Source organism: Medicago truncatula, chromosome 2 (genome assembly GCF_003473485.1).
Source record: "Medicago truncatula cultivar Jemalong A17 chromosome 2, MtrunA17r5.0-ANR, whole genome shotgun sequence".
Classification (NCBI taxonomy): Eukaryota; Viridiplantae; Streptophyta; class Magnoliopsida; order Fabales; family Fabaceae; genus Medicago; species Medicago truncatula.
Genome location: NC_053043.1, coordinates 31,187,222 through 31,199,849, shown reverse-complemented (window position 1 = coordinate 31,199,849; position 12,628 = coordinate 31,187,222). Strand labels below are relative to the sequence as shown.

Here is a 12,628-nt window from a genome sequence, read left to right as displayed (position 1 = left end):
GATTTAGTTTTAGGTTTGTAATAAATTAGCTTTAGGTATTTGAATATCTATGTAATAATCTTTAAGTTTAAGCTTCAACTTTATTGTAAATGTATTGATATAATAATAAAATAAGATTTTGTTTGTATCATTTTGTTCTTTTAATTTTATTTATTTGCATTTATTTTATTATTTTGGCATTTAAATAATATAAAATAAATCAAAGTCTAATTAAATTCTGGTAAAATATATTTTCGAGTTATATAATTCAAAAATTTATGGTGATTTAATTCGGATTATAGAATCCAAAGCAAGGGTATTTTTGAGAAAAAATAGGGCGCGTGAAAAATAAATAGGGTGAGAAAAATAATAGAAAAAAATGTTCAGCCCAAATAACTCTTCTTTCAGGAATTTGTGTACTTCCGGAAGTATAGTTGAAAATTGTATAAATAAGTAGTATACTATGTTTTAATCCTCGTATATGTTCCATGCGACACACACTTTAACAGACTAATTTTGTTTTTATCATCCATATTTGAATATTACTGATATTTGAGGAGATGATACAAATTTAAATAAAATGTAGAATTTGCACTTCATAAAAGAGTTAACGCTGACCGAACTCTATATCATCAAAAGCTGACACCCTTAATTAGAACTCGCTAAAAGACATGAAACCATTGTTACATAGAGAAACCACGACAAAAGAGAGAGGGGCATTTAAGGCTCCGGTTTCTGTTTCCTTAATTAAAATTTCACCTTTTTAAAGTTAATAATATGTATCATATTTTTATTGGTTGGGTGTAAAAATAATGTGTTGGGTGAGAGTTCATGCAAGAATATATCGAGATAAGTGCCTTGCATCTATCAAATGCATGATCCTAATTAAGTAAAAAAAAAAAAAAAAAAAAAGACCATATTAAAGAAACAACACATAGTATCAATATGCTTAATTGCAATATTATTCTTAAAGTTGAAATAAAAACTCTAGCATCACGATCTCACTAAGTCGTTACAATACCAACACTTGTGTACAATTAAGTATTGGTTTTTGAGAGATAGAACTAAGTATTATTAATAATAATAACAACACAATTTTATATGTGTCCTCCATGATAATCTTTTTGATTAGGAGAACCCCCTCCAGCCACCCCAGAACCACCTCCAGGAGTCCTATCTGTTTCAACCCTAGGCATCCTAGCTGTCATACTACCACCATGCTCGCTAAGACCACCAGGTTTTCCAGGTGGTTCGCCAGGCCCGACTGGTCCTGGTTCGACAGGCTCCCCAGGATCTCCAGGTTGTCCCGGGTTGATAGATCCGCTAGGTTCTCCAGGTCCTCCGTAACCACCACCTGGAGCACTAGGTTCTTTAGGTGGTTCCCCATAACCACCACCGGGAGCACTGGGTTCTCCGGGTCCCCCATAACCACCACCGGGAGCACTAGGTTCTCCGGGTCCCCCGTAACCACCACCAGGCGGTGTTCCCCCTCCAGGCATAGGCAACCAAGGAATCCAAGGAATCTTGGGAATCCAAGGAATAATCCATGGAATCTTGGGAATCCAAGGAATGATGAACCAATCGGGATGAACACTATTGTTTCTTGTGCTTATATTTTTGTTATATTTGACACCACTTGCATCATTGTTTTCTTCAAATACTTCGACTGCAAACAAAAAAAAAAAATTAGGAACTAATTACTAATTAAAATACTCGGATAATGAATGAATGACAAAAAATTAATAAATCTAGCCAATTAAAATAAGATAGACAATTGACAATATAAGCAGAAAATCTCCATGCAAGCCAAGTGAGCATTTATATAGGCATGTGTTATTGTCAAGAAATTCTAACTGAGAAAGTGAGCTTGCATGATGTCCCTTGCAACTGTGTTTAGAATAATACATTTACATATAGGAATTGAAAGAAAGACATAAACTTACATTTTGTAGAGACTGAGGAATCCTTAGCCAAGTCTCTAGCTGTCACCTTTGAGGATATCAAAACAACTATGACAAAGAAGCCAAGAATGAGTAGTTTTTCCTTTGAAACCATATTTTAGAAATAAATAAATACCAAAATCAAATAGATGTTTGTCAACAAAAGATGTGAAAATATAAGGAAAAGACTACTCTATATATAGGGCTTGGAGATGGAGCGGGAGTTGAGAAACTGATTAATTTTTAGGTTCATGTTAACAGGTGTCCCCGGGATACTGGCTAAGAAACCTAAAAAAGGAAATTTTGAAATTAAGAATAACACTTTTTATGTTTTTGAGGAGTTGACAACACAAGTTTCAATAAAATACTTACTACATTTGCTTTCTTAACTAGTGCCTCGGAGACATCGGTTAACATTATCCTAATTTTTATTTTATTTTTGGGAAATGTTAACTAGTGCCCAAGGGGCACTAGTTAAAGATCTTAAATAGTACTCCCTCCGTCCCTTAATACTTGACATAGTTGACCTTATTATGCATGACAATGCATAATTTTGAGCTTAAATATATTGAATAATATATTATAAAAAATTATGAAAATTTGATATTTTGAAAATACTCATCGAGACAAATCTAACGGCATCTTATATGATAATATTTATCTTTGTATATTAGCAGAAAAATATTATCAAAATTACACATTTTCAAATGGGTCATCTGTTGCGGGATGGAGGGAGTAACCTTTTATGAAAGTTGGTGTAATCAATGTATTGGAAATCGAAAACTTTAAAATTTTTAAAGAATAATTATTTAATTTAGAATACTTAAAGTAGAGACACTCGTTAACAAGACTCTTTATTTTTTTTTATGAATAAATTCAATTTTATCTAAGAATTGAAAATGTTTATAAATCTAGTAAGTGATCGATTTTGTAAAAAAAAATTATCTGTCCTTTTTTACTAACACCTTTCAAATTATTAAGTGTATAAGTCATGAAACTTAAATAACATTTATTGTATGCTCATTGGAAAATGACTCAACATGAAAGATGTGTTTGACTTCAAATCAATTTCATAACCTGACTATAAATGAGACAGACAAAGAAATTGAAGTCAGTTTTTTTTTTTTTTTTTTTTCATGTTAACTTGTGCCCTAAGGGCACATGTTAAGGAACCTAAAATGAACAACTTTGAATTGGAAAACATGATAATTTAACTTTTAAGAAGTTGACTACACGACTTTTGATACGTATATTTCAATAATAAGTTCTTTAACATGTGCTCTTGAGGGCACAAGTTAGCATTTGCCTTTTTTTAATTAGAGAAAAAGGAATTGAAGTCTGTTAAAACTTGTTTTTGCTGGCAAATGCTAACTTGTGCCCTCAATAACACATGTTAAGGAACTTATTATAGAAATATACGTATCAAAAGTCGTACATTCAACTTCTTAAAAGTTAATACTATTGTAAAATTGCTCTTTTTGGGTTATTCAACTGGTGCTCTTAGGGCACAAGTTACATAACCCAAGATCAAATGATAAAAAAAAATGGTTATCTTTCTTGATTTTTTATGTTAGATATTTGTAATAAATTAGTCTTTTATGTTTTGTTTAAGTAAATTAGTCAAATTTTTCTTATAAATGATGTATTTTACTTATTGAATAATTTGTGTATTTGGTTTTTTTTTTTTGTGGCGGGGTTCGAACCCTCGAGCTTGCATATATTATGCAATGTCCATATAAACTAAGCTAAACTCATGAGGACTGTGTATTTGGTTTATAATATACTTATTCCGGTCACTATTATAAACAAACAACAATCTTTTAGATTTATTGAATAAGTTGTGTATGTAGCCATTAATATAGACCCGCATACATCATTTATTCAATGAAACTAAAAAATAGAGTTTTTCTTATAATAATGATCGGAGTGGGTAGATCATATATATCTATTATTCAATGAATCTAAAATAAGTATCTTTAATTTTTTGGTGGTGGTCCGGGTTTGAACCCCGGACCTTACATATATTATGAATTGTCCATACAAACTGATTTAAGCTCACGAGGACAAAATAATCTTCAATGTATTTGAGGTTGGGGGTAGTAACTAAATTTGTATGAAAAAGAGAAATTATGAGTTATTTTTAAAAATTATCCTTCATTAATAGTGTGAAAAGGATAAATTAAAAAATTGAAAGAAAATAGACTAACAAATAGTTAAGAGTATAATTGAAAAAAAAATAGTATTATTGTTTTATTGATATTATAAAACAACTTATAACTTGAGATAAAAAATTTTCTCAAACGATTTATAATTTGAAATATGCGTTATTTTAAAGTTATATTCTTATATTCCTGATAATAAAATGATAGAAATATGAATGTCTAGGTTTGTTGCAAATTTACTAGATTTTATTCTGAGGTATAAAATGTTCATGGGAATAGAAAAAAAATTTGAAAAAAAAAAAGGTGGGAATAAAGTTCTCATGACAATGAAAATAAATCCTTATGTAACTATTTATCATAATCCCTATTTTTAAGGTTCTTAGAAAAATTATAATATTTTTTGTGCTGTTCAGCGTTCGAACCCCGAACCTTTTGCATATTTCATGCATTGTCCTTACCAACTGAGCTAAGCTCACGTGGACACCATATAATAAATTCACATTTTTATATGTTAAGAAATGTTATTCCTAAAAATAAATTTGATAAATTTAAAACAAACTTACGGGAGCGGTAAATTTTAAAATATACTCCCTCCGTCCCTATATATAAGACCCTTTTGCCAAAATCACGGGAATTAAGATAGTGGATATTTGTATTAAAGTTGTTTGTAATCACTATTGTTTTTACAATTTTATCCTTTAAGAAAGGTTAGTTTATGTTTTCAACATGTTATTTATTGTTGATTGAAGAAAAAGATGTATAATAAATAGGGGCATGTATGTAAAGAAATAATTAATGTAGTTGGAAATAACAAAGGGGTCTTATAAAAAGGGACAAAAAAATTCTCAAAAAGGTCTTATAATTAGGGACGGAGGGAGTATTTGGTTCAAATATAGAACAAATTTTAAAAGCATGATTCAAGATGAAAAGATGTGTTTGACTTGTCTTTCTTTAATTTCAATAACTTCTCTTTTTGACACAATTTAATTTCAATAACTAACCATAAAAGAAAGGGACAAAATCAATTGATGTCAATTTAAATTTATTTTTTTGCTCTAAAAAAATTTAAAATTTATTTTGGCTTAAATATGCATTTCATCCCTGTAATTATAGGTCATTTGATTTTTCATCCCTGAGCTTACTAATCCTCCCATTTTTCCCCTGTAAAAATTAATCATTTAAAATTTCGTCCCTCTACCCGGTTAATCACTGCCACATCATCAAATTAACAAAATGGCATGGGAATGGACAAAAATACCCTCATCATCCTTCTTCTCTTCCACCACCCTAACTGTTTTCTCTTCTCTCCTTCATACTCTTCTTCTACCACTCCTCAATCTAATCTTGGTTGAAATAAAACCCTTTATATCAAATCAAACAAACTCATATCATTATTGAATATTTTGTCAATGTAATTTTTTTATCATAGTTTCACGTGGGAAAGCAAGAACAGAAGAAGTGTGAGAAGAAAGCAAAAGACAAACAATAAGAAATTGATCGTGTTACGGCGGCGGAGAGTGAATCGGAAGAGGGATGGATCCAAACGCATTGTCAAAGGCATTCATGGAACACTACTACACCACCTTCGACACCAACCGTCCCAATCTCGCCGCCGCTCTCTACCACTGTCAAAGGCAGATTATGGGATCTCAGAATATCGTCGCTAAACTCACTTCTTTCCCTTTCCAGCAGTGCCATCACTCCATCACCACCGTCGATTGTCAACCATCTGGCGCTGACGGCGGCATGCTTGTCTTTGTCAGTGGTAATCTCCAGCTCGCCGACGAACAACACGGTCAGCAAATTATGTTCCTTTTTCTCTTGAATCTCCTATTCATGAACCCTTTCTCAAGAGAGGAATTGAAGATGAGATGATGGTGGTGATGATAATTGCATTCACTTGTTGATGAAGAAGAAAAGAAACCAAATTTTGGGTTTTTGTTGTTGATTTCCCACTGTTTTGAGTTTTGTTGTTGTTGTTGAACTGATTTTTTAGGAAAAGAAGAAAAGAAGGCGATGAATCAAAGAAGAGAAGAAAATTGTTGAAGGTTTTTATGAACTAAAATTGTTGAAGATTTTTGGATTGGGAATGGTAGGAGGAGAAAGATGAAAGCCAGAACAAGAGCCTGAAAAATTGAAGATGAGGGTATTTTTGTCCATTCCCATGCCATTTTGTTAATTTGATGACGTGGCAGTGATTAACCGGGTAGAGGGACGAAATTTTAAATGATTAATTTTTACAGGGGCAAAATGGGAGGATTAGTAAGCTCAGGGATGAAAAATCAAATGGCCTATAATTATAGGGATGAAATGCATATTTAAGCCATTTATTTTTCAAAATATCAAATGTTAAAACATTACTCTCTGTACTCGTCTCTCTCTTCTCATTCTCTCCTGTGAGCCGCCACCAAAACCCTAGTTTCTTTTTCTTCATACATCAAAGAGGGGTGATTTATTATCAATTTTTGACCCAAAATCACCCATATAACTCGTTTTTCTCTTTCCCTTTTATTGAAATAAGTGATTTTCACATCTATTTTGTTTTTTCTTTCGTGATTTCGTCGTCTTAGTGCGACATTGTTTTGTTCGTCGTCTTTGTGCGGCGTTGTTTGTCTTTCCTTGTTTTACTCAGGTATTTTTTCGGTTCAGATTGTCATATCAGCTTAGATTCAGTGCAGATTCAATCAATGACTTTGACGTCGTCAACGTTACAGATTCGAAGACATGAGTATTCCGGAGACTTTAATATAGTCATATGTGTAGGCTTTTGTACTTTGACGTTTTATGCTATTAACATGGATGTTGTGAGTTTGTTCGCATATTCATCCTTTTTGTTTTTAGCGAATTTACATTGTATCGATGTACTCTATCAATTTAAATGAATGAATGTCATTTATTTTTGTCAAAAAAAAAAAACTACTCCCTCCAATTTTAAATAGGGAAATGTTAAAGAAGGTCCTTGGGGAACTCTTTAAGGTCTATAAGTAGTAAATATTTATGAAAAAATATGTAATTAATGCATTGAAAATTGTAATATTTGATATTTTTAAAAATAATTACTTAATTTAGAATGTTTAAAGAGTGCATCGGGAGCACTCGTTAACAAGACCCTTTTATGTAATAGTAAATTTTAAAATTTATTTGGTCCAAATATAGACTAGATTCATTTTGACTTTTACGTTTATTCCAGATCGAGAGGTAACTTTTATTGTGTTTTGATAAAATATTAAATAAAGACATGATTTTATAAAAAATTTTAGAATCGTCTCTTTATGTTTCTAATTTCCCATGTGCTTAACTTAGTTAATAGGGACAATGTATAATATATGTAGGGGCTGAAATTTGAACTGAGACACTCACTTCTTCACATTTAAAATGTATGAGCTCCAGTCACTAGACTACTTGAAGAAAAAGAAAAAAAAAAACACCTCTTTATCAGGGTCGTTCCTAGAGTTTTAGGGGTCTTAAGCATAATATGAGAAAATGTCTCCTTACATAATACATCATAAAATTTGTTAGTTTATTGTTGTGATTTTATTAATTCTTCATTTAATATTTTTTCGCTTTCTACTACAAAATAAATGTTTTTTAGGCAACATATAAAAATAAATCAGATACTTCATAAACACCAAAACAAAATAAAATATCGTAAAAGTATAGAACAATAATCATGTGAAGTAGACTGAAATTTTAGAACTTAAGAATAATAACACCAACAAAGTAAAAATATATCAACACGTAATTAGTTAAATTTTAAACTTTTGGAAGCAAAATTCTCCAATGTTAAACTCATAACAACAATAATACATGATACAAAATTAGTGTTAGACCTTTTAGAGGAATCATAAATACAATAACTCATTTGTATACTGGAAGTACATCATTCCTCTTTTTCTATGATATACATATCTCTAACAACTTCATTATAATGATACATGAATGTGTCTCGCATGATCTTGCATTATCAAATTCAACTATGCAATTCTTTCAATCAATTCAAGAAAGTTGACATTACTATTTTTATATAATTTATTTTTTTGAAACCTTTAAAAGACAAGATTAAGATTAATTTATCTTGTAGGTCCATTTTCAACTAAAATATAATTTGTTTTGCTATGAAAATGTCTCAATTTATTGGATAATAAGTATCACTAATATTGTTAATATTAGTGAAGCACATAAGTAGGAACAACGGACCCAAAAAAATATAATCAATATTGGGAAAAACCCAAGTCTCACATCGGATAGATAAGACTCTTGAGAAGAGTATATAAAGAGGAAACAACCCTCACCTTACAAGCCGGTTTTGTAAGGATGAGTTAGGCCCCCAATTTCAACAACCAATTTCTTCTATAATAATTTTTTGATACATTATTAAGAACGATCAAATATTTTCTATATGGAGGGTGAATATAGAAATCTCTGTGCTATACGGGGTACATATAGCAAATCGCACTAAAAGGGCCAAACACATTAATAGATTTCAGCTCAGCCGTTCATCATGTCAATGTTTGGGACCTTTATGTAAACTTTGCTATATATACCCCCATAAACAAAATATTTCTATATACACCCTCTCCATAAAAAAAAAAAATTAGACCCCCTAACGGCAAGGGTCCTAGGCCGTCGCACCCCTGGTCTATGGTCTAGGGCCGACCTTGCTGTTTATTAAACAAGGAAAATGAAATATTGATAAAAAAAAATCACGTAAAATCATCATAAGCCCCCATACATCCCGGCTTTCAAATGTTTTAATTAGCTAACCATTTACCCCACCTTGCATTTATTCTAGTAAGAAATTTTTTAAATTGTTAAACTTATTTCGCTGTGCAATCGTGAGACAAGCTCACGATGCATAGCACTCCTTATTAAACAAATATCATTTAAAAAAAACGTATTTACGGATTTACTTTCGATACCCCTTTAGTTTATTAATGTTTTTTTTAGTGAATCATTAAGTTCGTCTTTGAATTTTCACGGGTCGGTCAAATTCATCCCTCAAGTTTCATCTTCAAGCTCCAAGTTTAATGGTGATGTGAGAAAAGACGTTGAAGGATTGATGAATGTAACCTTTCTGTAATAATATTTCCATCAAATTAGTCCTTGAATTATTGCTCTATCTATCAAATAGATCCATACGTTATATTAAAAATCATCAAATAAGTCTCTGAATTGTTTAATCAGATATCAAATTGATCCTGGAAGGATATGTGCACAAAAATTTCTGAAAAAGCCAGAACACAAAAATTGAAACTGAAATATTACCTCGGCAAAAGTCATGTCATAAGTCATAAGTTTTAGAAATTACATAGGCAAAAAAACCCAACTATGGGGCATTAACAAGTCACAAGTCTTAAATAAAGATAAGCAAAAAGAAACCCAACTATGGGCATAATTCAAATAAGCCTACATATTACAAAAACTATTTTCAGTTATCTTTGTTCTCCACATCCACAATGGCATAAGCAATGACATAAATCTGGTTATTTCCATCTTGTCCCAAATCAGACAAAAGTTGCCCTCCATTCCACCCCTTAAGAAAGCATCCATCTAACCCAATCAATGGAGGGGTGAGAATGGAGAAAGTTTTATCGAAAAGGAGAAGGGTCAAGGACGTTTTTTATGTTTCTGAGTGAAATGTGAAGAAGGAGGTATGGGTAATGCAGGGGCAAAATGGGAAAAGCAGAAGAGAAAAAATAAACTAAAAAGTGAAAACTAAACTTTTTTCAATTCAATCAAATTAGTCCTTGAACATGTGGCTTCTTTCTTGCCACGTGTATAAGACAACGCAACATGCAGAGCGACAGATCAACATGGCTAACGGAGCACTTGGATGGAGGGACCTTTTTGATGGACATATGACAAATTCAGGGACTAAGTTGATATTTTGCATAATTGAGGGATGAATTTGACCGACCCATAAAAATTCAAGGACGAATTTGATGGTTCACTTGTTTTTTTTTTTTTAGATTTAATGTAACCCACAAGGGTAAAGATAGGCACCGATATCTTTATATGTACGCTTTTCTCAAATGATAATACTATTGTTAGCCTTTCTAATCTCAATCATGGAAAAAATTAATCTTTAAATTTTGATGAAATTATAGCATTTAGGCTTGTTATTTATATTTTAAAAATACTAATTTTTTTTCAAACGTATATATTGATTTAATGATTGAGAAAATAAGGATAAAATTTTAAACAAAAATATTCAAATGAACGGGAGAAAGCGACACAAAAATATGAATCATTTTTATCTTCTTTCTTTTTCTGTAATAAGAAACCATTTATTTATTGATGAAAAATTACCTATCCATATCTTTTTGCATTTAAGATTTTTTTAGGCCCCCTCTTATGTCTATTTAGACTCCCTAAAATTACGAAATTACTTTTAATAACACGTCCTATAGATAACTACCGGATGTTCTTTTTAAAAAAATTCCATTTTGTACATCCGGTAAATAACTACCGGATGTTCATTTTAAAAAAAATCATTTTCTAGCTCCGGTAGATAACTACTGGTGTTCATTTAAAAATACAATTTTGTACCTCCAGTAGATAACTACTGAATTATTGCTCAATTACCTATGACATGGTAAGACCCACACGTAAGTATCACCGTGTGACGATCAGGTGCAACCAAACATTGGAGGGATAGACCTAGTCAACTGAGATAGTAGACCCCACACGTAAGGATCATTGTGTGATTAGCAGGTGCAACTTGACAACAGATAAGGTTAGTCACGTCCCAACGGCCTCATCATGTGTATAGTCTTTCTAAGATAAATGAAACACGACATTACTGTTATTTAATATCCAACAATATAAATGGGGGGATTCGAAGAATTCGAACCGCTGCTTACTTTTCTGCAACCAAAACAGGTAAACTTTCTCTGTTGCAAACAGATAAAAATTGCAAATCTCTAACTTTTCACTCTTTTATTATATCGTCAACTAAAAATAAGTTACGCGAATTGTTTAGACGAAACGACAATCCATGTGGATATGATACTCTACTTATCACTTTATTACTTGGTAACGATTTGATACGCTTGCCTAATCCGCACATCAAATGCGGTTGCAACTATTCTAACCAAAAGTAGTACAATACTTTGTTATTTTCATGTTTGGAAAAATGTTAGAGCCAGGTGCATCACTTACTATAGATATGCTTTGGGAAAAAAGTATGGGAAAGAGGTGAAGCGTAGTGATGTAGTGAAGAAGATAATGAGAGCCGGGATGTTATTGTTTAATCACCTGCTCAAGAATTATATGCAAGTGCATTAGTGGAGTTCCAAAATGTTTGTAATGATTTTCCAAAGTTTCTAACCTATGTCGAGAGCACTGTATTGAATGTTGTTAAGGATAAAATAGTGAGGGCATGGAAAGACCATGTGTTGCATCTTGGCTGCATAACCACCAACAGAGTTGAATCAGCTCATACTTTAGTAAAGATATATTTGAGTAATAGTGTGGGTGATCTGGGTACTTGTTGGGAGAAAATACATGATATGTTGGTGATCAAGTTAACTGCGATATGTAACGTCCTCTTTAATTATTTGATTATTTTAATGAGTTTAGAATATACTTATATGATTTGTGTGATTTATATGATTTATTTTGATGAGTGATATTTTGTTATGTTATACGTTGGTATTTATTAGTATAATATATATTCTATTTGGTTTAGAAATATATATGTTATAGAAATATATTTGTTATAGAGATATATTTGTTATTTGTTATAGAAATATTATATATATAGGGGATGTATCAAATGAGAGCATTCTTTAAATGAGAGGTGAGAGGGATAAATCACAACCCTTGAATCAATCTTTATTGTGCTACTTAATTTTAAAAATTGCAGCGTATAATTTTTTCATTCCCCTTTTGCGTGCTTCTTCTCCAGCCGTTTCATCTCCCTGTTGCTTCTTCTCCCTTTTTTCATTCCCCTTTTGTGTGCATCATATGAATCCAGACTTCTAATCTTTAATCTAATTTCATTATCTCTTTCATTATTATAAGTTATAACACGTTTCTTCTTTTCTTCTTAAAAAAAGAAACTACGTATTACCATTAAAAAAACCAGTTTAAAAAGTAATATGAAAATCAAGAACAGCTAAACTCGGATAAAAAAGAAGAACAGTGGCGACGAACTTTGGTGAACAGGAACGTCGCCGATAAATAGGAACAACAACGACGAACACTCGTCAGATCTGCGCTAGCACATATCTAGTGCCTCTTCATCTCTTTCCTCCTTGCAACCTTTGACTCATATTTTAATTTTTCTGTGAATCAGCCAAGAGAACTTTGTCAAATAAACCCTTGGATTATTAATATTGATGGTATTGATTGTTACCATTCAATTTTAGGAAAGAAGATTTGAGATGGTTCCATGGAGATTTATTTTTGAAGACTGAAGAAACAATTTGATGCACCCAAAGTTATTCAGGTGTCAATCGATGTTGAATGAGATCAAACTAAACTTCATGTGTCTAATTTATGCTCCTACTATGTTATGCTTCAATCGATGCTCATATTTATGGT

General features: G+C 31.7%; 2 protein-coding genes across 2 annotated transcripts; one reads left to right on the top strand and one right to left on the bottom strand.

The window, feature by feature from the left end:
• Positions 1-898: 898 nt before the first annotated feature.
• LOC25488434 (cuticle collagen 2) lies at positions 899-2,106 on the bottom strand. Its single transcript, XM_013608652.3, has 2 exons — positions 1,923-2,106; positions 899-1,645 (listed from the first exon to the last, which is right to left on the bottom strand). The coding sequence occupies exons 1-2, from the start codon at positions 2,032-2,034 to the stop codon at positions 1,077-1,079; spliced, it is 681 nt and encodes a 226-aa protein (XP_013464106.1). The 5' UTR covers positions 2,035-2,106; the 3' UTR covers positions 899-1,076.
• Positions 2,107-5,614: 3,508 nt separating this feature from the next.
• LOC120578369 (nuclear transport factor 2A) lies at positions 5,615-5,956 on the top strand. Its single transcript, XM_039831050.1, has one exon. It carries the CDS (start codon positions 5,615-5,617, stop codon positions 5,954-5,956), a length of 342 nt encoding a protein of 113 aa, XP_039686984.1.
• Positions 5,957-12,628: the final 6,672 nt, after the last annotated feature.

Bases quoted from the DNA above. Each gene is read 5' to 3' on its own strand.
- LOC25488434 (XM_013608652.3), bottom strand. From the start codon at position 2,034: ATGGTTTCAAAGGAAAAACTACTCATTCTTGGCTTCTTTGTCATAGTT. The intron at 1,646-1,922 runs GTAAGTTTATGT...TTTTGTTTGCAG, and splicing joins TTCCTCAGTCTCTACAAAAT to TCGAAGTATTTGAAGAAAAC.
- LOC120578369 (XM_039831050.1), top strand. From the start codon at position 5,615: ATGGATCCAAACGCATTGTCAAAGGCATTCATGGAACACTACTACACC.